General features: G+C 46.3%; 1 protein-coding gene across 5 annotated transcripts in view; it reads right to left on the minus strand.

Moving 5' to 3' along the window:
* Positions 1-24523, minus strand: part of tut4 (terminal uridylyl transferase 4) — a 32713-nt gene that overhangs the window by 761 nt on the left and 7429 nt on the right. For 3 of the 5 annotated variants that reach the window (XM_030129590.1, XM_030129591.1, XM_030129594.1), the window contains 20 exons: positions 24197-24323; positions 23350-23469; positions 22653-22844; positions 22380-22554; positions 21552-22063; positions 20691-20841; positions 19297-19383; positions 18964-19067; positions 15830-15887; positions 15644-15747; positions 14556-14645; positions 14351-14464; positions 13652-13729; positions 12342-12519; positions 12212-12259; positions 8756-8838; positions 8556-8671; positions 7424-7575; positions 6623-6723; positions 5166-5787 (listed from right to left, as the gene is read on the minus strand). In XM_030129590.1, coding sequence (XP_029985450.1) covers positions 5166-5787; positions 6623-6723; positions 7424-7575; positions 8556-8671; positions 8756-8838; positions 12212-12259; positions 12342-12519; positions 13652-13729; positions 14351-14464; positions 14556-14645; positions 15644-15747; positions 15830-15887; positions 18964-19067; positions 19297-19383; positions 20691-20841; positions 21552-22063; positions 22380-22554; positions 22653-22844; positions 23350-23469; positions 24197-24323 — 3212 coding nt within the window. The remainder of the gene's footprint in view (positions 1-5165; positions 5788-6622; positions 6724-7423; positions 7576-8555; positions 8672-8755; positions 8839-12211; positions 12260-12341; positions 12520-13651; positions 13730-14350; positions 14465-14555; positions 14646-15643; positions 15748-15829; positions 15888-18963; positions 19068-19296; positions 19384-20690; positions 20842-21551; positions 22064-22379; positions 22555-22652; positions 22845-23349; positions 23470-24196; positions 24324-24523) is intronic. The other 2 variants (XM_030129593.1, XM_030129592.1) reach the window with 2 other exon arrangements.

Raw genomic sequence — 24523 nt, forward strand, 5'->3', positions numbered from 1 at the left:
GGAAGGGGGGGTCTGTGGAGGAAACACAGCAACATGAGCAACCTGAGCAACCAAAACTAGCAACCGAGATGCCTGGGTCAGGAAGGGGGGGTCTATGGAGGAAACACAGCAACATGAGCAACATGAGTAACATGAGTAACAAACACCAGGAACTGGCAACAGGACAAAAAGACAAGAAACACACAGAAACTGAAACATACGAGACATGAACTGGGACCAGTGACTGTTTTTGGGCTCCTGACTAAACCTGGACGTGGTCCAGACTAAACCTGGACGTGGTCCAGACTAAACCCGGACGTGGTCCAGACTACCGACGGGTCCACTAAACCTGGACATGGTCCAGACAAAATGTGGACATGGTCCAGACTAAATCTCGTCTCTGTGTGTTCAACTGCAGGTTTCTACTCCTTCTGTGCTGTTGATAATGCTAATGCTAGGTGGTGCAGTGCATTATGGGTCAAATGTACAGACTGGATTTGTCTACGGGGACAATAAAGCAAATTAACCTGCAACTAACATAGAAAGTTCTGCAGACCACACTTTACCCCACTGACCCTACACCTCCGTTGACCCCTGTTGACCCTACACCCCCGTTGACCCCGCACCCCCGTTGACCCCACACCCCTGTTGACCTTACACCTCCATTGACCCTACACCTCTGCTGACCCTACACCCCTGTTGACCCTACACCTCCGTTGCCTGTAGACCTCTGTTACCTGGACTGTAACTGGACTGTAGTGCTTAGTAAGTAGATGGCCCTGATTCAGATACCTCAGACCCTGTTGCCCCCTGTACCTGACTCAGACCCCGTTGACCCCTGTACCTGACTCAGATACCTCAGACCCTGTTGACCCCTGTACCTGACTCAGACCCTGTTGACATCGTTGTTCCCATTGCCCCCTGTACCTGACTCAGATACCTCAGACCCTGTTGCCCCCTGTACCTGACTCAGACCCCGTTGACCCCTGTACCTGACTCAGATACCTCAGACCCTGTTGACCCCTGTACCTGACTCAGACCCTGTTGACATCGTTGTTCCCATTGCCCCCTGTACCTGACTCAGATACCTCAGACCCTGTTGACCCCTGTACCTGACTCAGACCCCGTTGACACCGTTGCCCCCTGTACCTGAGTCAGACCCTGTTGCCCCCTGTACCTGACTCAGATACTTCAGACCAGATGGATCAACAACAAACTTTATGACTCCCAGGATTGAAGTGCGTTCAGGGACTGTCTAATTAAAGAGCGTCTGTGTGTCTGTAGTTCTTCAACCAGACTCGTTGAAGAATAAATACTTTATTTATACTTTATACTTTGTACTAACACAGTTGAATGTCTGCTACCAGAGTATACTGGCCAAGTGGCTGGCCCATTGCTACCCGTTTCTTGTAATTCTTTTTTTTTAATGCCTCTTTTTGGTGTTTAAAGGTGTCTCTTTTCATCATCTTACTCTCCCTTCTAACTGCCCTGGATCCTGGAACTCTTATACTCCCAGGCAACCTCCTGTTCCACAGACGTTGTTGCCTCAGTTGCCATTCTATGGCCGTTGTTCACTGGTCTTCAGTTTTCCACCCAGGATTGCCTCATCCTTTTGGACTATTGTGTTTCTTGCAACCCCCCCCCACACACACACACTCAGTGAGTTACATTTTTTGTTCCATTGTATTCAAACTTGTTATTGCAACAGTGACATGTTTCCAACTCTTTCATTTCAACTAAGTCCCCAATGAAAGATAAAAGCTGTCAACATTTTAGCACTGCTTTTCGTTACATGTTAATCCCTCTCATGTTGGCCATGTCTGGCAACGTTCATCCAAATCCTGGGCCTGGTACAGTTAATATTCGTCCTACTGCTCCTAGTCTGGTGTTTGATGATTTTTGTCAGCGTAAATCTCTGGGCTTTTTACATATCAATATCCGTAGTCTTTTACCTAAACTCAATTTGCTAAAATCCTGGGCACACACTGCAAACCTTGATGTTTTTGCAGTTTCTGAATCATGGCTTAAGAAAAGCATTGCAGATGTTAACATTTTAAGACCAGGTTATAATGTCTTTCGCCAGTATAGAGCCACCGAGGGAGGGGGTGTGATTCTTTTTGTAAAAGATCATCTGCGATTCACTGTTTCACAGTTAAAGTCTGTTCCCAAGCTTCTTGAACTGCTTGTGTTAAAGATCAAACTGTCAGATAATTTCTGTCTTTCTGTTGCTATCTGTTCTAGACCACCCTCTGCCACACTATCCTCTAACTGGACTAGACCACCTCTGACCCTCTATCCTCTAGCTCATAGACAGCTTAGCCACGTCATGGCTTCAAACAATATCCTGTCCAACCTGCAGTCTGGGTTCAGGCCAGGCCATGAGTGCACCACAGCTACTCTGAAGGGTTTGGATGACATCGTTACTTCCTTGTAGGGCTGCTCGATTATAGAAAAAAAAAATAATCACGATTATTTTAGCAATAATTGAAATCACGATTATTAAAAACGATTATTTGTTAACCTTAAAGTTGTTTATTTTTTTCTTGCAAAACAATGTAAAATATACTCTTTAAACATAAATAAAGCTTTTAACCACTAAAACAAAGTATTTTCACTTTTGTACGAAACAAAAAAATCTTTGAAATCAAATAAGTGTACTGTAAATTCAAGTATGTTTCCTTTTGTAAACAAATAGTGCACTGTAATTAAACTGCTATAGACTTGCCATAGAACTGTAGCAATAAAAAAAAAAAAAAACTCACGTAAAGTGCAAATTATAAATTCAAGTATGTTCAATGTAGTATGAAACATTTTAACTCAGTGGCGTGCCGTGAGGTTTCAGTTCAGGCCTTCTGTATACATCAGCCATCTACAGGGTGTCCCATAAGTCTCCATACATAGGAGACATAATACATGTGGTTCTAACATGTATTTCTTTATATTTCTTCTTTATAGTTCTTCAGCAGTGGAGGACACACATTGAAATGTGTTCCCGACAAAATGGCAGTCATATAGAGCATATTATAGAAATAAAAATGGTTTATGTCAAGAAACGTTTATTTTTCCTATGTATGCAGACTTATGGGACACGCTGTAGAAAACGCACGTTAGGGTTATACGGGTTAGGGTTAGGTTAATACGGGAGTTGCAGCGTAAAGAGATTCGGAGACTGAAGATTGCATTGCGGACGAAGTTGTTTTTATGCGTTTTAGTTTTTCATAAGATAAAGAATATGATAAAGGTGGCGGTGGTTAAACTTTAGATGGTTAAAAAGGTTTGTTGTGTTAGCGGTCGGTGCGGACACAACTACGAAACAATTTTTGCACGTGATGTGTTTTTGCTCGTGATGTGTTTTTGCTCTTCGTCTTCTTCATCAAACCCAAAGTGATTCCATACAATTGAATTTGACTTGCCTTTTTTGTTTACCAAGCACTTCTGCTGTGATTCTCCTGCCGTTTTTCCAGACTGCTAGGTACAACTTTCCTCTTGGGGTGGACCTGCCGGCTAGCTGGCAGCTGTAGCTTAGAGGGGGGCAGGGCAGAACAGCTCATGGGAGCTTGCATGTGTGTAAATTAAAACGACTCAAAATTAATAACTGTTTTTTCTCGATTACATAATTTTTGTAATCGTTGTGTGTAATAATCGAAATCGTAATTGAATTTTGATTAATTGCACAGCCCTACTTCCTTGGATTCCAAGCAGATCTGCATTGCTGCCTTCATCGATTTATCCAAGGCCCTAAGTTCTGTCAACCACTCCATCCTCCTGCAGAGGCTCACCACCATTGGTCTGTCATCACACTCCTGCAACTGGTTCACCAGCGATTGAAACAACTGAGTTCAGCAACTGAAGACTGATGACATCTTGTCTGACCCTCTTACAATCACTAAAGGGCTTCCCCAAGGCTCCATCCTGGGCCCAACGCTGTTCTCCATCTACATTAACGATGTAGCCAAGAATGCCGGCAACTCCAAGATCCACCTATATGCTGACGATACCATCTTCTACTCAGAGGGCCCCTCTCTCCACTCCACAGCATCCACACTACAACTCAGTCTCAGTTCTATCCAGCAGTATTTTCACAGCCTGCATCTTTCCCTCAACACCAACAAAACCAAATGCATTATTTTTGACCGGAAACACGATTCAACCACTGCCCCTAAAATCCTCTGTGCCAGTGGCTCTGAGCTGGAGTTTGTGACCTGCTGACCTGACCTCCCTTGGTCTCTGGTTGGACTCGTCCCTCTCCTTCACCACCCACATTAAACACCTGCAGTCCAAAGTCAAAGCTCGCTTGAGCTTTCTGTACCAGAATCAGACCTCCTTCACCCATTTACACACACACAAACTTGTTAAAATGACCATCCTGCTTATATTTGATCATGGTGACACCATCTGTAGGATGGCTTCTCATTCCACCCTCAGCAGACTTGACCCTCCCCACCATTCGTCCATCCATTTGGCCACAGGTGCTCCTTTCCCCACTCACCACTGTCACCTGTAGAACCAGTAGAACCTGATAGACTGGACCTCCCTCCACACCAGACGGCTCCACCACTGGTTCCAGCTCATTTACTAAACCTTACTCACTAAAACCTCTCTTTACCTCACGTCCTTCTCCACCTCTCCCATTCTACACTCACTCTTAGGTCCAGTCATCTCATCAAACTCACTATCCCCAAAGTCCACACTGTCTTTGGTCGCAGCGCCTTCCAATTCACTGCAGCTAACGACTGGAACATTCTAGAAACCCCCCTCAAACTCACTGTCCTCATATCTGAACTGTTTTAAACCAAAACCTGGAACACATTTGAGTTGACTGTTGCACCTGTTGAGTATTTGTCTTTAACATGTCTCACTGTTATTGTTGTAATTTATTTATTTAATAACTTTTTCTTTCTGTTATTGTTTACCTTGGTTTTACTTTCATCCCCCCCCCCCCTTCCCCTCCAGGAGCCATTGCTCTTTGATCAGGCTGCATTTGGAAATAACAATCTGTTCCTAATTGCTTGCCTGGGTAAATAAAGGTAAAAAAAAATTAAATAAAAGACTGTCGACCCCGTTGCCCCCTGTACCTGATTCAGACCTCATTGACCCCATTGACTCTGTTGACCCCTGTACCTGACTCAGACCACGTTGCCCCCTGTACCTGGTTCAGACCCCATTGACCCCGTTCCCCCCTGTACCTGACTTCACTGCGTTGCCGTTGCCCATCAGTGCCCCTCCCGGTGCTTGTGTCAGCTGGTTGTGCCACTGGCCGTCCCGGCCTGGCCCCCCTGGCCCCCCCAGGCCCCCCAGGCCCAGAGTCCTCCCCGCCGGCTGGGCGAAGATGATGCTGGGGTCGTTGAGGTTGACAGGGCCGCCACCCCCGGGGCTGCCCCCCCCAGGGCCCGAACCTGTGGGACTGCCGCTTCCTGTTGCCTGTGAACGCAGGGCGAACTTGAGGCTGGGGGGGGAGGGGGCCGTGGGCGAGGAGGCGGTCAGCACAGGGCCATGGACAGGCCAGGGGTGGACTGGGTGGTGGTGGTGGGGGTGGGGGGTGGGCTGGAGACCCAGAGTGCTGAGTGGACCTGAGTGGTAGGGGGTGGGGTGGGAGGCGGGGAAACTGAAGAGGGGCAGGGGCACCTGGGGGTGGGGCCCCTGGTGGTGGGGCCCCTGGGGGTGTGGCCCTGGCTTCAGCCCCGAGGAGGAGGAAGAGGAGCTGGTCTTACTGTGAGGGGGCTGAGGAGAACCAGAGGACTGGGAGGAGGAGGAGTGAGGTGGGGGGGGGGGCTGGGGGGAGTAGGGGGGTGTGTGACGGCTGTCTGACTGGGGGGGGGGGGGGGGGGGGGACAAGAAGAAGAAGAAAAATTACATAACTGTTAAATACAGGATCTGATGAATAAACTCCTACAGAACATGTGGAGCATAAGCAGCGGAACGTACAGAACATATGGAGCATAAGCAGTGGAACATACAGAATGTGTAGATTATAAGCAATGGAACGTACAGAACATGTGGAGCATAAGCAGCGAAACGTACAGAATGTGTAGATTATAAACAATGGAACGTACAGAATGTGTGGAGTATAAGCAGGGGAACATACAGTACGTGTGGAGCATAAGCAGTGTAACGTGCAAAAGAACATGTGGAGCACAAGTAGTGGAACGTACAGAACATGTGAAGCATAAGCAGTGGAACATACAGAACATGTGTAGCATAAGCAGTGGAACGCACGGAAGAACATGTGGAGCATAAGCAGTGGAATGTACAGAACGTGTGGAGCATAAGCAGTGGAACGTACTGAACATGTTGAGCATAAGCAGTGGAACATACAGATCGTGTGGAGCATCAGCAGTGGAACGTACAGAACATGTGAAGCATAAGCAGTGGAACGTACAGAACATGTGTAGCATAAGCAGTGGAACGCACGGAAGAACATGTGGAGCATAAGCAGTGGAATGTACAGAACGTGTGAAGCATAAGCAGTGGAACGTACTGAACGTGTGGAGCATAAGCAGTGGAACGTACTGAACATGTTGAGCATAAGCAGTGGAACATACAGATCGTGTGGAGCATCAGCAATGGAACGTACAGAACATGTGGAGCATAAGCAGTGGAATGTAGGTGGAGAACATCTGTGGAAGTGGGTGGTGTTACTCACACATTCAGAGGGCTGTCGGGTTCTACTGGTTCCGTCAGTAGAACTCTGAGGGATGGGGATGGACTGTGAACTGACCATGGACCGAACCATATGAGGAGGAGCTGAAAAAAAACACAGGAAACATGTGAGGAATGACTGAGGAATGTCTGAGGAACATGTGAGGAGCATGTGAGGAACGACTGAGGAACGTCTGAGGAACGACTGAAGAACATGTGAGGAACAACTGAGAACGACTGAGGAACGTTTGAGGAACAACTGAAGAACATGTGAGGAACGATGGAGGAACGTCTGAGGAACCACTGAGGAATGACTGAGGAACGTCTGAGGAATGGCTGAGGAACGTCTGAGGAACTACTGATGAACATGTGAGGAACAACTGAGGATCTTCTGCGGAATGACTGAAGAACATCTGAGGAATGACTGAAGAACATGTGAGGTACGACTGAGGAACGTCTGAGGAACGACTGAAGAACATGTGAGGTACGACTAAGGAACATCTGAGGAACAACTGAAGAACATGTGAGGAACGACTGAGGAACGTCTGAGAAACAACTGAGGAACATCTGAGGAACGACTAAGGAACATGTGAGGAACATCTGAGGAATGTCTGAGGAACATGTGAGGAATGACTGAGGAACATGTGAGGAATGTCTGAGGAACAACTGAGGAACATGTCAGGAACGTCTGAGGAACATGTGAGGAACAACTGAGGAACATCTGAGGAACAACTGAGGAACATGTAAAGTGGTGATGGGTCAGATATGGAATGTCTGAGGAACGTGTGTCTGTGTGTGTCCATACCTGTCTGTCCACTCCTCTGTTTCAGGTGTCTGTATTCTGGACAGTCTCTCCGTACATGTCCCATGTCTCCACACTGGAAACAGCGTCGCTCCTTCATGTCTCGATCGTCCTCTTTAATGTCCTCATCTTTGTCAGTGTCCTTCTTCTTTATCCTGCACACAGAGGCATGATGGGTAATACTGACCCACAGACCAGAGGCATGATGGGTAATTTGACCCACAGACCAGAGGCATGATGGGTAATACTGACCCACAGACTGGTACTGTAGACCAGAGGCATGATGGGTGTTACGACCCATAGGTGGGTCTGGGTGTCACTCCGTGGGTGTGTCCATTTTTCTGTTGTGTGAGTGTATAATGTGTTCCAGGTGCCGAGCCAGATTCTCCCCCGTGATTGGAGCAGCGGCTGGAGGCGGACCTTTAAAGACCACAGAGCTGGGCCGGGCCGATGTGGCACTTTCCTCTACTCCCAACCCCGCCTTCATTCTGCCAGTGTTCCCAGTTAAGCAGTAGGGGTGGGCTGCCCTTTTTCTTTTGTCTCATTTTCTCGTTTTTGATAAGGAGGTTAGATCTTGTATTTTGGTTTCTTTATTTTGCAGGTCAGCTTCATTTCTCGGTAGTAGAATTTTGTTTGTTGTTATGGCCAGAGCCCACCCCGAAGTTTCAATTGCCTTTTTGTCCAGTTTTCAGTATCTTTATTTTGTGCCATGTAAATAAATCACTTTTTGTTAAACATGCACAACCCGTGTCCGGGGCTTTTCTCTGTGGCTTCGGAGTGAGGAAAGGTGACCACACTTTTCATGTCGCACCCTAGGGTCCCCTAGCCAGGGCGTGACATGGGTAATACTGACCCATAGACTTGTACTGTAGACCAGAGGCATGATGGGTAATGACCTGACTGGACCAGGATCAGTCTCAGATCAGATGACCATTATCCATTAAACTGATAGTGAAGAAATAACAAAGTCCTTGTGCATCAGTTAAAGAGCTGATCAAACCTACTGATCAGTGCATCCATTGGATGTTTACAGAGCTGATCAAACCTATTGATTAGTGCATCCACTGGATGTTTACAAAACTGATCAAACCTATTGATCAGGTTGTGTGTTTGCGTAAACACAGGTTGGACGTACCTGCGTCTTTTCGGACAGTCCTTCATGTAGTGGCCTATCTTCCCACAGATTCGACAACATCGATCGTTGGGCGCCAACTCTCCATCTGTCAGCACCCTGGAATCGAAGAAGTAGTCCTAGGGCAAAACCAGCACATATTTACACAGTTAATCGGTTAATTGCTTAATGTTTAAATGGAGATGGTGGTGCGAGGGTCGTACCACTTCAGCGCCTGGAACGGGGTAGAACGGCGTTCCAAACAACTTCCTTCCATTAATGAAAGCCTTCATGATGAAATTTGTCACTACAAGAGGAAACAGAAACACAGACACACGATCATCTGAGTAACTTTGGGATAATATTTTTCAATAGTCAAAATTATAATAACCTTGTTACCATTAACACTTTTTTGACATTTGATAAATGACTTTAAATCATGGATTTGTTTATAGTGAGTGATCAAACTAAAAACCACCAGTTTCATGGGAACCTGTTTACACACATTAAACACATACAGTCAAACTACAACCACTGTTTACAGATATCCACCTGTTTTCTACCAACGACCCATTTTAGTGGGGCAGCATAGCTAACCTATTGTGCATTTTGTGATAAAAGCACCAAAATCAGCACAGATGTAGACTGATAGATAGTGAGCAGATATAGATATTGAGCCACCTCAAATTTTGTCTTGAACGGCCATTTTTCAAGATGGCTGCCAATCGCGTTGTGTGAAAATTGATTTAAGCATAGAATTAGACACAGTTGATAAATATTCATGTTCTTGGTGTCTATTTCTATAGTTTGGGATGTGCTGAAGTCATTTTTTGTGGTTCCAGTCTGCTCAGAGGTCAAAATTTTGATTTGATTCAAGGTGGTGCTCAAAATCTGCTTAAAATTGACATTTTGCAATAATGTAATACTTTTCTGTTCAGACTGTGGAACATGATATCAACATTAGCATTCTTATTGTCGCATTTATGTATTTATTGAAAACTTTTGGCCACTACAAAATTTTACATGGCAGTTGTTTTCCAACATGGCAGCAGTAACTGTTCTCTGACAGTTTATGATCATGATATTGTCACCGGCTCATGGTTCTTTCCGGTGATCAGAAGTCCTTCCTGTGAGCAGTCTCCCTCACACACACACAGACCTGTGCATTTAAGGTCAGGTTAGACTAATTATGCTAATTATGTCAAGGTCATGTTGGAGATTAAAGGTCACCAAAATGCCTAATTTTTTTTCAAAATTTCATACCATTCCGACATTTATCAAATCTGTCCTCAGTTCTGTTCCCTCTGGTTCCTGGTGGAACCCCCCAAAGCCTTTGGCCCTTTAAAGACACATTACAGACTAAATATTGACACATGTAAATTCGATTTGAATCTGCTGCCATTAGTGTGGAGGGAAACACTAGCACACATTTTGGTGGGAATCACTAACACTTCATTCATTCATTCATTTTCTGAACCCGCTTTATCCTCACTAGGGTCACAGGGGTCACTTGGAGCCTATTCCAGCTACTTACAGGTGAAGGTGGGGTTTACCCTGGACATGTGACCAGTTCATCACAGACTGAACATATAGAAACAAACAATCACTGTCACATTCACACCTATGGGTGATTTAGATGAACCCATTAACCTATCAGTGCACGTGTTTGGATGGTGGGAGGAGCCAGAGTACCAGAGAGAACCCACACAGACACGGGGAGAACATGCAAACTCCACACAGAAAGGTCCCACCCCCATGGACTGGTGTTGGAATCGAACCCAGGACCTTCTGTCTGTGAGGCACCAGTGCTATCCACTGCACCATCACTAACATTACATTACAACCCATTGTCATGGAGCTACAAGTATTGCAACAGGACATTCATTCATTTTCTGAACCCGCTTTATCCTCACTACATAGGGTCTCTTGGAGCCTATCCCAGCTACTTATGGGTGAAGGCAGTGTTCACCCTGGACATGTCGCCAGTTCATCACAGGGATGAACATATAGAGACAAACAATCACTCTCACATTCACACCTATGGGCAATTTAGATTAACCCATTAACCTATTAGCACATGTCTTTGGATGGTGGGAGGAGCCAGAGTACCAGAGAGAACCCACGCAGACATGGGGAGAACATGCAAACAGAACACACAAAGGTCCCACCCCTGTTGACTGGTGTTGGAATCGAACCCAGGACCTTCTGTCTGTGAGGCACCAGTGCTAACCACTGCACCACCGTGTCGCCCACAACAGGACATATACATGTAAATGTCAAAGTCATGTGAAAGTACTGTTTATTATTTTTGACATGTCTATATGGAGAATACATGAGTAAATAGTTGTTTAATGTGTGTTATTGAATATCAGTTGTTTGTGGTCAGTAGATGTATTCTGAGGAGAGAACCTGAGCCAAACATTTGGAAGAACCCACATTAACAGCTTCATTCCATCAAATATGCATTTTTGACCATTTGGGTGACCTTTGACCTATAATTGGACCTTGACTCTACACCTTTTGTAGTGCAACGCACTCTGAAGACATGACATATCTCACAAAAAAACATTTAGGGCCCAGCATGAGCAGATTGTTACATTGTACTTTATCAAAAGTGAAGAAGGTTTGAAAGTTGCCCAAAACCCCATGTTTTTAGGGTTGAAAAAGTAATTTTCGGGGGGGGGGGGGGGGGGGGGGGGGGGGTTGGATGAAAATTTCAAAAAAATAACACAGGAGTGCTTAGAATACCTCGTAGCATCAGAAAATCAGGGCTAAAGCTGAATCTGAAAATTTTCCTGAAATAAACCCCCCCCCCCCATTTACAGATAAACCAAGTCCCAAAGTCAACCTACAGTACTCTGTAGATAAGCAGGTCAGTCAAATACCAGCAACCGCAGTCAGCCACTGAAGAAAATGGCTGTCATGGCTATCAGGGGTCAAATCTGAGATGGCTCAATATCCAGATCTCTTCAGAATATTAATGTCTACGTGTGTGCCAAATTTCACTCTTTTATCACAAAATGCACAATTGTTATGGATACTTTGATTAAGCTGCCCCACTATTTAACACAGCCAAGACAAAGGTGGACAGAGCTGAGACAGGCTGGACTTCTACAGAGGGGACCTGCCTTCACTAATCAAAGGGGCGGGGACTCAGTGCTCAATTTTAAAAACACCCAGTACAGGAGAGACCACAGACACGTACGGAGGCACTAGCATGGAATTCTGCTGCAGCCGCCGCCGCTGGCTTCGTGCTTCAGCTTGGTGCCATGGGTGAAAATGGCGTGCAGCCGCAGCAGCAGTGGTGGCAGCTGCAGAATCCTGCCAGTGCCTCTGCGGTCTCTCCTGCGCCTGGTGTCGCCATCATCCAAATGCCCCACCTCAGTTGCAGAACCAGAGGGGTTCCTTTGACAGAGTGTTCCCCAGTCCTGGTCCCACCTTTAGGACGGCTCTGTTTCTACCTCCAGAGGAGGACCAGAGGTGGACCAGAGGTGGACCAGAGGGGGACCAGAGCCACCATGAAGGGGGGACCAGATGACCCACCACTGCATTTATGTGCTGTAGTTCCAGATTAAAGGTGGCATGTTCCTGTAACAGAACCCTAACTCTAACACTGCTGTTAGGGCTGATGGCCGAAACATCCACTGATGAACGTTACAGGTTTGAAAGGTCAAACTTACTTTTACGTGAAACTCCAGCTCCGAGGTTATGATTCAGGTCAAACGGATCTGAGGAATCGATAAACGAGTCAAACACTGGTATTTGACACCCATTCGTACAGATTCAGGCGTGGGCGGGGCCACATGTTACCTTCGATGGCGATGCATTTGCTGGTCCACTGCTTCTCGAAGGTGGTGAGGCGTTTGCGTTGGCGGATGCTGATCACATGTTCTTTGAAGTCGAACTCCTCGGTGTAAAATCGCAGCAGCCCCAGCCACAGTTCGCCCACAGACTCGGTGTTCGGAGGTAACTCCGACAGCTGCTGCTGCTGAAGAGCACCACAGAGGTCAGAGGTCAAACACACATGACGACACACATGACATCAGGATAGGGTTAGCCCTGTCCTGAACCCTAACCCAAAGACAGCGTGGACATGGGGGGTTTCAGCCGTACATATTGAACATGGACTTCAGGGACTTGGATTAGGGTTGGCTCATCTCCTCTGGAGTGGAAGGAGCACTAGACCACTGACCACTAGACCACCGTTAATGGACCACTGACCACTAGACCACCGTGAAAGGAATACTAGATCACTGACCACTAGACCACCGTGAACAGACCACTGACCACTAGACCACTGTCAACGGACCACTAGACCACTGTGAACGGACCACTAGACCACTGTGAATGGACCACTAGACCACTGACCACTGTGAATGGACCACTAGACCACTGACCACTAGACCACTGTGAACGGATCACTAGACCACTGACCACTAGACCACTGTGAACGGACCACTGTGAACAGACCACTGACCACTAGACCACTGTGAACGGATCACTAGACCACTGACCAATAGACCACTGTGAACGGACCACTAGACCACCGTGAACGGACCACTAGACCACTGACCACTGTGGACAGACCACTAGACCACTGTGAACGGACCACTAGACCACTGACCACTGTGAAAGGACCACTAGACCACTGACCACTAGACCATTGTGAACAGACCACTGACCACTAGACCACTGTGAATGGACCATTAGACCACTGACCACTAGACCACTGTGAACGGACCACTAGACCATTGTGAATGGACCACTAGACCACTGACCACTAGACCACTGTGAACAGACCACTGACCACTAGACCACTGTCAACAGACCACTAGACCACTAGACCACTGTGAATAGACCACTAGACCACTGTCAACAGACCACTAGACCACTGACCACTAGACCACTGTGAATAGACCACTAGACCACTGTGAATGGACCACTAGACCACTGACGACTAGACCACTGTGAACGGACCACTAGACCACTGTGAATGGACCACTACACCACTGTGAATGGACCACTACACCACTGACCACTAGACCACTGTGAACAGACCACTAGACCACTGTGAATGGACCACTCAGGACACATTTAAAAATAAATAAATAAAAAATAACCAGATCCTCGAGGTCATCAAAGAAGAAGGCGTTCCATCCGTCCACCATCCGCTGAGGAGCAGAGTGTCCGTCAAAGATCTGCACACACGGCAAACACACTGGATTTAGTACCACACACTGTTAAGGATAGGCTTATGGTTAACCCTGTCTAGAACCCTAATCCTAAGGTTAGGCTTATGGTTAACCCTGTCTAGAACCCTCACCCTAAGGTTAGGCTTATGTTTAACCCTGTCTAGAACCCTAACCCTAAGGTTAGGCTTATGGTTAACCCTGTCTAGAACCCTAACCCTAAGGTCAGGCTTATGGTTAACTCTGTCTAGAACCCTAACCCTAAGGTCAGGCTTATGGTCAACCCTGTCTAGAACCCTAACCCTAAGGTCAGGCTTATGGTCAACCCTGTCTAGAACCCTAACCCTAAGGTCAGGCTTATGGTTAACCCTGTCTAGAACCCTAACCCTAAGGTCAGGCTTATGGTTAACCCTGTCTAGAACCCTAACCCTAAGGTTAGGCTTATGTTTAACCCTGTCTAGAACCCTAACCCTAAGGTCAGGCTTATGGTTAACCCTGTCTAGAACCCTAACCCTAAGGTCAGGCTTATGGTTAACCCTGTCTAGAACCCTAACCCTAAGGTCAGGCTTATGGTTAACCCTGTCTAGAACCCTAACCCTGATCCATGAGTCATGTGGTCTGTGACATCACCTCCTGTAAGACAGGGATGACCGGAGGATGCCTCTGCTGCAGGAAGTACAGCACCATCAGGATGTAGGCGTAGGACGACAGACTTCCCCTGGACGCGTCCCCGATGTCACAGCGCTGAGACGACAGAAGACATGAGTCAAACAACCAATCACCTGCACCCACACTAAAAACACAAAGGACCTTCAGACATAGGAACCAGACTGACCTTTGCGAAGACCTTCATGGTGTAGCCCAGGTACTGAACTCGAGGGTCCAGAGCAGCGTACGTCGCCAACATCCGGGTGTTGTGTTGAGCCTCAAACACAAACATTGACACCGTTAGAGCAGCTGTTAGAGTAGTACAGATGTGTTTCATGTGACGTATGTATACATTATGTGTTGGAGGTGGAAGTCATGCCGAGTTCGTAGTGTGTTAAAGGATGGACCTGCTAAACTCCTGTGTGCCGTTTATTCCTTAGCTTTCACCAGTATCAGCTGTGCATACAGACTGCTAGGTTCCATTGGTGGGAGCAGTGGTTCTGTTCTGCCCACCGCTGCTTATAGTTATTACTGCAGTTAACCCCGCTTCTCAGTATAGTTAGCCTGCGTGCCTGTTGCGCTTAGCAGCGTGGAAAAACAGAATAGTCCTCATGCAGTCCGGTGATGCAGAGCCCTTTAAACCTACAGGAGGGCTTCCCCTAGACTATCACCTATACAGACAGAGTGATTGTGGATCTACCTGTTCCCTTTGAGTTTCCTCAGCTGGGTGAGGCAGATGGAAGTGGGCAGAGCTACGGCGGGCGACACCGCTGAGTTTAGCTGGAGCTGGTGACAATACTGCCCACCCGTCTGTGCCAGTCTGCTTTTCTACTATGGGACAGCCTTCCCCATGCGGTCCAGTCCCATTATGAAGATGGGAGGGGCTTTAGGACAGAGACAGTTAATGGACCGTTTTACAGCGAACAGATCAGCTCATTCACCAGTTCTGGGGCAGAGCCTGGAGGTGTACGGCTGATGTGAGCCAGCTGGAGCTGGGACTACTGTTTCTACCTCCGAGTTGCGCGCGCATCACTGTTGTTAGTAAACACTGAAACTCATCTATTGGGTTTTTGGATTTGTCTTAAGACTCCATTAGGAGCTTTATTCTGTCAGTGCTGCAATACATTCAACTGTGACGCCCGTCTTCCATGGCAGCAGAGACTCATGGGTACTCTAGTCCTCCACGGCAGCAGAGGCTCATGGGTACTGTAGTTCTCCACGGCAGCAGAGGCTCATGGGTAGTGTAGTACAGAGTGTGTCCAGTGTGATGCTCACCAGAGTATTGTAGAGGCTGATGTCGCCCTCCAAACCGCTCTGCCGGTGCTCAAACTTGACTATAGGCACTTTGGCTGTGGTGATGGGCAGGATGTTCTTCAGACCTGTACAGAACCACATGACCCATCAGAGTCCTGCTGCATTCTCACACAAACACACACCTGAAGTGGACAAACGTCAACTCACCTGTGTGTTTCTTCAGCACTTTGGCCAGGCCTTCGATGATCTCTTTACAGTTCAGCTTCTGTTCACAGAGGGACCTGAACATTTAATAACAAACTCCCCAGTGGTTCTTCAAGAATCAAAGTTCAACACACTGAGGTCAAATCTCATTGGTTCAAGTCTACATTTGAAGAATCACAGCCAAAATAATCACAGAAACCATTGAATATACAGTGGGGCAAAAAAGTATTTAATCAGCCACCGATTGTTCCAGTTCTCCTGCTTAGAAAGATGACAGAGGTCTGTAATTTTCATCAGAGAATCATCAGCTATGAGAGACAACATGAGAAAAAAAAAATCCAGGAAATCACATTGTAGGATTTAAAAAATATATATATTTGTAAATTATGGTGGAAAATAAGTATTTGGTCACCCACAAACAAGCCAGATTTGTGGCTCTCACAGACCTGTACCTTCTTCTTTCAGAACTTTTTTTTTTTTTTCATTAGTGATAGTTAACAAGACAATGTGGACAGAAAAACAACAACACATAACAAAGGGAAACTCAAACAAATAAACAAACCAAAAATAACAACAATGACAGAGTACTGACAAACAACAACAACAATGTCATATTACAAAGAAAAAGATCATAAATGTAAATAGCAACTAAACCATATAGCTTGGTTAGGGGTGATAGGGAAAAGGGGAAGAGGGGGGTGTAAATGAAAGTGAGAAAGAGAGAGGGGGGATTGAGGGGGAAAAAAATAATTGTTGTAATAATACAAAGATATTTAATAATACCAGTAGCCTAATTTGCTAGAATTATTGTGGCAGCGGTAGCGGCAGAGGCAGTCACAATACTACTAGTTAAATAATTTAATATTTGTAACAATGTAGTTGTATCAGTTACTATCTGTTTTGAGTTTATATGAATCAATTTAAATTAATATGGCTATGGGGTGGGGTGGGGGGGAGTTCTTTCAGAACTGATGGGAGCCTTTGGTACTTTGGTCCCAGCTCTCTGCAGGTCATTCATCAGGTCCCTCTGTGTAGTTCTGGGATTTTTGCTCACCGTTCTCATGATCATTTTGACCCCACAGGATGAGATCTTGCATAGGGCCCCAGATCCAGGGAGATTATCGATGGTCTTGTATGTCTTCAATTTTCTTACAATTGCTCCCACAGTTGATTTCTTCAGACCAACCTGCTTGCCTATTGTAGATTGACTCGTCCCAGCCTGGTACATGTCTACAGTTTTCTTCCTGGTGTCCTTGGACAGCTCTGTGGTCTGGTCCATGGTCGAGTTTGGAGTCTGACTGTTTGAGGCTGTGGACAGGTGTCTTTTATACAGAGAACCAGTTCAAACAGGTGTGTGTTCTACAGAACCAGTTCAAACAGGTGCCATTAATACAGGGAACCAGTGGAGGACAGAAGAGCTTCTGAAAGAAGGTACAGGTCTGGGGCAGACAAACATCTGGCTTGTTTGTGGGGAACAAATACTTACTTACCACCATCATCTACAAATAAATTCTTAAAAAATCTTACAATGTGATTTCCTGGATTTTTTTCTCATTTTGTCTCTCATAGCTGAAGTGTACCTCTGATGAAAATTACAGACCTCTCTCATCTTTCTAAGTAGGAGAACTTACAAAATCAGTGGCTGACTTAAATATTTTTTTGCCCCACTGTAAATGTAGACATGTTCTTAGTGTGGATGGAGGTTAGATCTACTCCTGTTCCATGTCCATGACGTCATCACCACAGGACAGTTATGAGAACACTTTTAAAGCACGGGGACCAAAGGGGCTTTACAAACCTGACCCGAACCTTAAAGGTGCGGGAGACTTTTGTGACCAGTTTGTCATCAAATCTGTCCATTCTCAGTCATATCCTCAGTATCATGAATTTGTTCGTCTGTCTGTCATTACTCACCTGAATCTCTTGCATTAAGGTGAACAGTTTCTTAGCACCATCCACCACAAACAAAACATGTTTACATTCAGAGCTGGGAGGGAACGGGGGCATCTGAGGAATTTTTTTGTCGCGATGTGCATTGTGGGAAATGGAGGTTTGCGCTGCCGCTGCAGGGAGGTTTGTGCAGGCACCTGCAGCAGGTAATCACAGATAGACTAACAAATTCATGATACTGAGGATATGACTGAGGTTTGACAGATTTGATGAAAAATTCATCATGAAAGTCTCCCGCATCTTTAACCTCACCTACTTTCAATTTGGATCAGTGTCTGGTGTCAAATGCTGAAGATGAGGAACATGTGACAAGGATGGAACCAACTGCACCTCATTCTGAGGCAGAAAATACATCAGGTTCATTTATGCCGCGTTTCCACTGCGTGGTACTGACTCGACTCGACTCGGCCTTTTTGTGTTTCCATTACGAAAAAGGACCTGGAATCTGATACCTGGTACTAGTTTTTTGATATCACCTCCACCGAGGTTCCAAGCGATACTAAACCGTGACATGTAACACTGCAGCCCACTGATTGGTCTGACAGTTTTCTCTGTGACCCACCCTTTTACAAAAAACAGATGTAGAAGTGGACAGTAACTATAGCGGTACATTAATCCACATGATAACAGCCCAAAACTACACCATGGTCGGTCCAGGAGATTCAGTCTTTGGTGGAGGACGTAAAAATTCAGACTAGACAACACGCAACAAGCGAGTTTTCAGCAACTCTGAGCAGACGACACGGGAATAATGCGCAGCATCCCTATGACGACCAGGTACTGTAAAGTCAGTAGTATCCTGTAATGGAAACGGTCTCCAGGAATACTGAGTCGAACCGAGCTGGTTCCACGTAGTGGAAATGCAGCATTATAAAAACCCTTTGACCCCTAATGAAGCTCAAACTAATGAACAGCTGCTCACCTCTGCAGTGTCGTGGCCTTCCAGAGTCATGCAGATGTCCAGGTTCACTTATAAAGAACCTTTGACCCCTAATGAAGCTCAGACTAATGAAATAATGAAGCTCTTACTAATTAAAATAATGAAGCTCAGACTACTGAAATAATGAAGCTCAGACTACTGAAAATAATGAAGCTCAGACTAATGAAATAATAACGCTCACACTAATGAAATAATGATGCTCAGACGAATGAAATAATGACGCTCAGATGAATGAACAGCGGTTCACCTCTGCAGTGTCGTGGCCTTCCAGAGTCATGCAGATGTCCAGGTCACTGTCTCGAAAACCGAAGCCATTCTTGGAGGAACCGAAGAGACAGAGCTGAGCTTTATCTGCAGATGAAACAACACACAGTAGAATGAAGGGTCCAAACAGTCCGAACAAGAACATAAGGGTCCAAACAGTCCGAACCAGAACATAAGGGTCCGAACAGTCCGAACCAGAACATGTCACATTCGACCTCAGACACTGGTCTGATCAGGTTCAGACACAAACTGGAGAACCCGTGGTTCTGGACTCCTGGAGAACGTAGACCCCTCTAATGTTGGGATTCTCACTCACCGTTATATTCTTTCCTGATGAAACGCTCCAGACCAGCCAGGATCTGCTCCCTCTTCTGCTGTTCCGACAGAGTGGGAGACAGTTCATCTGCACAGACAGAACACCCATTAGAACCATAGAAGAACCATTAGAGGAACCAGAGAGGGACCAGTAGAAGAACCACAAACAGGACACCGATTAGAACCAGAGGAACCACTGAGGAACCATACAGAAACCACAGAGGAACCAGTAGAGGAACCACAGAGGAACCAGTAGAGGAACCACTGAGGAACCAGTAGAGGAACCACAGAGGAGCCAGTAGAGGAACCACAGAGGAACCACAGTAACCAGTAGAGGAACCACAGAGGAGAGAGTGGGAGACAGTTCATCTGCACAGACAGAACACCCAGTAGAACCAGAGGAACCACAGAGGAACCAGTAGAGGAACCACTACAACTACTACAGAATGACATGACACCGATTAGAACCAGAGGAACCACAGAGGAACCACTACAACCACTACAGAATGACATGACACCGATTAGAACCAGAGGAACCGTAGAGGAACCAGTAGAGGAACAACAGAGGAACCACCACAACCACTACAGAATGATAGGACACCCATTAGAACCAGAGGAACCAGTAGAGGAACAACAGAGGAACCGCAGAGGAACCACTACAACCACTACAGAATGACAGGACACCCATTAGAACCAGAGGAACCACAGAGGAACCACTACAGTTAGGGTTACTGTGTATGTACATGGTGCATGGTGTTCTGATGGTGGTTGCCATGGTTACCTGTGAACTGTTTATGTACATGGTGCATGCCGTTATGATGGTAGTTGCCATGGTTACCCTGTTAACTGTGTATATACATGGTGCGTGCTATTATGATGGTGGTTGCCATGGCTACCCTGTGAACTGTTTATGTACATAGTGCGTGCCGTTATGATGGTAGTTGCCATGGTTACCCTGTTAACTGTGTATGTACATGGTGCATGCTATTATGATGGTGGTTGCCATGGCTACCCTGTGAAATGTTTATGTACATGGTGCATGCTGTTCTGATGGTGGTTGCCATGGTTACCCTGTGAACTGTTTATGTACATGGTGCGTGCTGTTATGATGGTGGTTGCCGTGGTTACCCTGTTAACTGTGTATGTACATGGTGCGTGCTGTTATGATGGTGGTTGCCATGGTTACCCTGTTAAGTGTGTATGTACATGGTGGATGCTGTTATGATGGTGGTTGCCATGGTTACCCTGTGAACTGTTTATGTACATGGTGCATGCTGTTATGATGGTAGTTGCCATGGTTACCCTGTTAACTGTGTATGTACATGGTGCGTGCTGTTATTCTGGTGGTTGCCATGGTTACCCATGGTAGCTATGGTGCTGTGTCAGGTGACGTACAGAAGCAGAGTTTGCAGAGTCCGTCCAGGATGTCTCTGAAGCGCTCGTTCATCGGAGGAAGAGGCTTCAGCTCAATCTTCTTAAAATCTTCAGGACACTCGTCCTTCAGGTGACCGTCCCGTTTACAGATACTGCACACAACTGTAGGAGGCTGGAAACACAACACACACACAAACCTTCAGGGTCAACGTCACACTGGAACCCATGACAAAGAATTAGGATTAGACTGAACCAAAAAAGACACAGAGAGAAGGAAAGAAGGATTCAACTAAACTGATACAGACCAAGAAAATACAACAAACACACCCTAACCCTAACCCAGTCTAAGACCCTAACCTTTACGTTAACCCTAATGTTAAACCTAACCCCTTCATATTTCTGCAGTGCATGTAAACATACCAGACCACAATGTAACAATGATTGGATTTCTTTAAATTATGGGATGTTTATGGTCACGTGAACACACTCAGATGTTGTTGTCTTGTTGCTGGTGCTAACGTTACACTAACCCTGGTGCTAACGTTAGCACTAATCCTAAATTATGGGATGTTTATGGTCACGTAAACACACTCAGGTGTTGTCTTGTTGCTGGTGCTAATGTTAGCGCTAACCCTGGTGCCAATGTTAGCGCTAACCCTAAATTATGGGATGTTTATGGTTACGTAAACACACTTGGGTATTGTTGTCTTGTTGCTGGAGCTAACGTTAGCGCTAACCCTGGTGCTAACGTTAGCGTTAACCCTGGTGCTAACATTAACCCTAACCCTGATGCTAACGTTAGCGTTAACCCTGGCGCTAACATTAGTGCCAACCCTGGTGCTAACGTTAGTGCTAACCCAACCCTCCTGTTGAGTTAGTTACCTTCCCTCCGGTGAAGATCATCTTATCAAACACATAGTGCAGATCCTCTGATGGAGCACGCTCATCTTTGTCCTCCTCCTCCCCCTCGTCCTCATCTTCTTCCTCCCCCTCCTCACTGTCTAGTAGGCCATTGGGGGAAAGTGCTGTGACCTCTGACCTCTTTGTAGGTTGGCAGTCATCATGGAGGACCAGTTCTATGAGACTGGACTCTAGGGTCTTCTGTTGGTTCTTCATGGACGGATCTGGACCTTCTTCATCCAGGCTCTCTGTCGACTCCAGCTCCATATTCCTTCCTTTCCTATCGTTTGCATCCGTGGTTTCGCTCTTCTTCTCTGGTCCCTCCAAATTAGCTCTGTGTTTCCCAGCGTTCTTGGCTCTCTGGCGCCCCCTGCGACCCCACCTCTGCGGACAGGCAAAGTATTTGTAGGCCATGCGGAACCGCTCCTGGATGTACTCAAACACCATCTGACTATTCAGACTGCGAGCCACATTCCGCTTCAAAGCGAAAGGATCTGACAAAAGAAAACCAACACAGGCAATCAACTACAGGTACCATGGGTAAGACAGGTACTATTACTGCACCAATACCCCAAACCAATATCCCAAACCCTGACCAAACTACACCAATACTCCAAACCCTGACCTATCTACACCAATACCCCAAACCCTGACCCTGACTCAACTACACCAATACCCCAAACCCTGACCTGCCTTCATCAATACCCCACATATTTAACCCTTTCAAATCTAAATTTCTGGTCAAATGTTTTCAGTTGTAAATGTTACAGTGAACCTTGGTGTGTTCACTCATCCTGTTATGTTTCTTGCCTTCAATTGCGAGTCTCCGGCGAGGCCAGTTCTTCACTTCTCTGGACAGGAACTCCTTCAGGCGGATGCTAATGATGTACTCTTCCAGAGCGAACTCCAGAGTGTAAAACCTCAGCAGCTCCAACCACAGCTGGCCCAGCGACACTTCTTTACCCGAGTCTAAGGTGAGCCGGGTCTGGACAGAGAAAAAAACTACAGTACATGACACCTCTGGAACCCAAGGACCTAAATCCAGCTGTTGAAGGTTCTACATTTGAAGGAGAACATTCTCACCAGGCCTTCTGAGTACTGAGCGTCCTCGGCTTTGTTCTGGTCGGTCTTGGTTCGGTTCTCAGCTCGGCTGTCGGATCGGTTCTCCCCTCGGTCCACTGAACTCTGAGGTCGGTGTTCCCATCGGACGAACATGTCCAAAGCGATTCCGGTCAGATGGTACTCGTCAACCCGCTTCACGTCGAAGCCTTCGATCTGAGAGGAGGTTGAAGACAGTGGAACAGGGTTAGGGTTAGTTTTTCTACAGCTGACCATAGTGCAGACGGGCCTGGGTAGAACTCTGGGGCTACACATGCTCTTTGGGTTTGCATTTGGGTTGTCCTGCTCAAACATTCACTTTTACTACAACTGTCCTTTGTTGGCTCAGGTGTTCAGATGTTGTTTGTATTTAAATCTCTTTTAAAAATACTGTGGTACAATAGTTTGATGAAGAAGATTTGAGTACTGTATTATTTGCAAGTTCTATAAATATGTGAATTTAAAAGTATGTAGAAATGGAGAAAATACCCTCAGACATGTGAGATTAAAGACAGTGAAAGTCATATCAGTAATGTTTGGACCTGATGAGAATGTGATCAAATAAGTAAAAGCTCCACATGTTCTACTATTCTGAGATTGGATGTCCTCTAAATAAAGCAGGTGGTCTCAGAGACAGAGCACAGGGATGGATAAACAGTGTCAAAGGTGGGTGGAGTCTCACCCATTGACCCAGGTAGACCGGCAGGATAGGCTCCGCCCTCTGCTGCAGGAAGAAAATGACCATGAGCGCAAACGAGTACGACGGGATTCCACCTTCAGCCTGGCAGTCGATGTGACACAGCTGGAAGAAGAACAGACAGATGTGAGACAGCTGGAAGAAGAACAGACAGACGTGAGACAGCTGGAAGAAGAACAGACAGATGTGACACAGCTGAAGAACAGACAGATGTGACAGAAGAACAGACAGATGTGACAGCTGGAAGAAGAACAGACAGATGTGAGACAGCTGGAAGAAGAACAGACAGATGTGACACAGCTGAAGAACAGACAGATGTGACAGAAGAACAGACAGATGTGACAGCTGGAAGAAGAACAGACAGATGTGACAAGAAGAAGAACAGACAGATGTGACACAAGAAGAACAGACAGATGTGACACAGCTGGAAGAAGAACAGACACAAGTCAGTCACTCGTCCAGGTGAGTCAGCCCCGCCCACATTCATAAGCTACAACACACCAGCCACACCCATATTTAACCCTAAAACAGCCCAAAGGTGGTGACATTCAGTAATTACTGTGACATGTTCCAGTGTTAACAGGTTCATTTTGGTTTTCACACTGTGACATGTTCTAGTGTTAACAGGATCTCAGATACCACACATGGTCTAGTGTTAACAGGTTCATTTTGGTTTTCATACCACACATGTTCTAGTGTTAAGAGGATCTCAGATACCACACATGTTCTAGTGTTAACAGGTTCTAAGATACCACACACGTTCTAATGTTAACAGGTTCTAAGATACCACACATGTTCTAGTGTTCACCTATGAGGTTCTGCAGTCTCTTACCCGGGCCCAGTATCTGAAGGCCAGAACCAGTGGAACCAGTCTGGGCTCCAGTTTGGCCAGTGCTGCCAGGTGATTGGTGGTGAGACAGGCCACGTCATTTCCTGCACTCACTTTACACACCAGGCCACTGTGGAGAAACAGGAAACACACACAACTCCCATCATGCAACTGTGTGTTTACTAGGGATGCAACGGCACAGATTCTCCACCGTTCGGTATGTATTGCAGTTCTTGAGTCGCGGTTCTCGGTTCGGTACGGTTCGTACGCAGAGCCTGGCTGTGCACTGAAACATAACAGAGCTGATGGACCGACTGAAAGCTCATTCAT

Source organism: Sphaeramia orbicularis, unplaced genomic scaffold, assembly GCF_902148855.1.
Source record: "Sphaeramia orbicularis unplaced genomic scaffold, fSphaOr1.1, whole genome shotgun sequence".
NCBI classification, from domain to species: Eukaryota; Metazoa; Chordata; class Actinopteri; order Kurtiformes; family Apogonidae; genus Sphaeramia; species Sphaeramia orbicularis.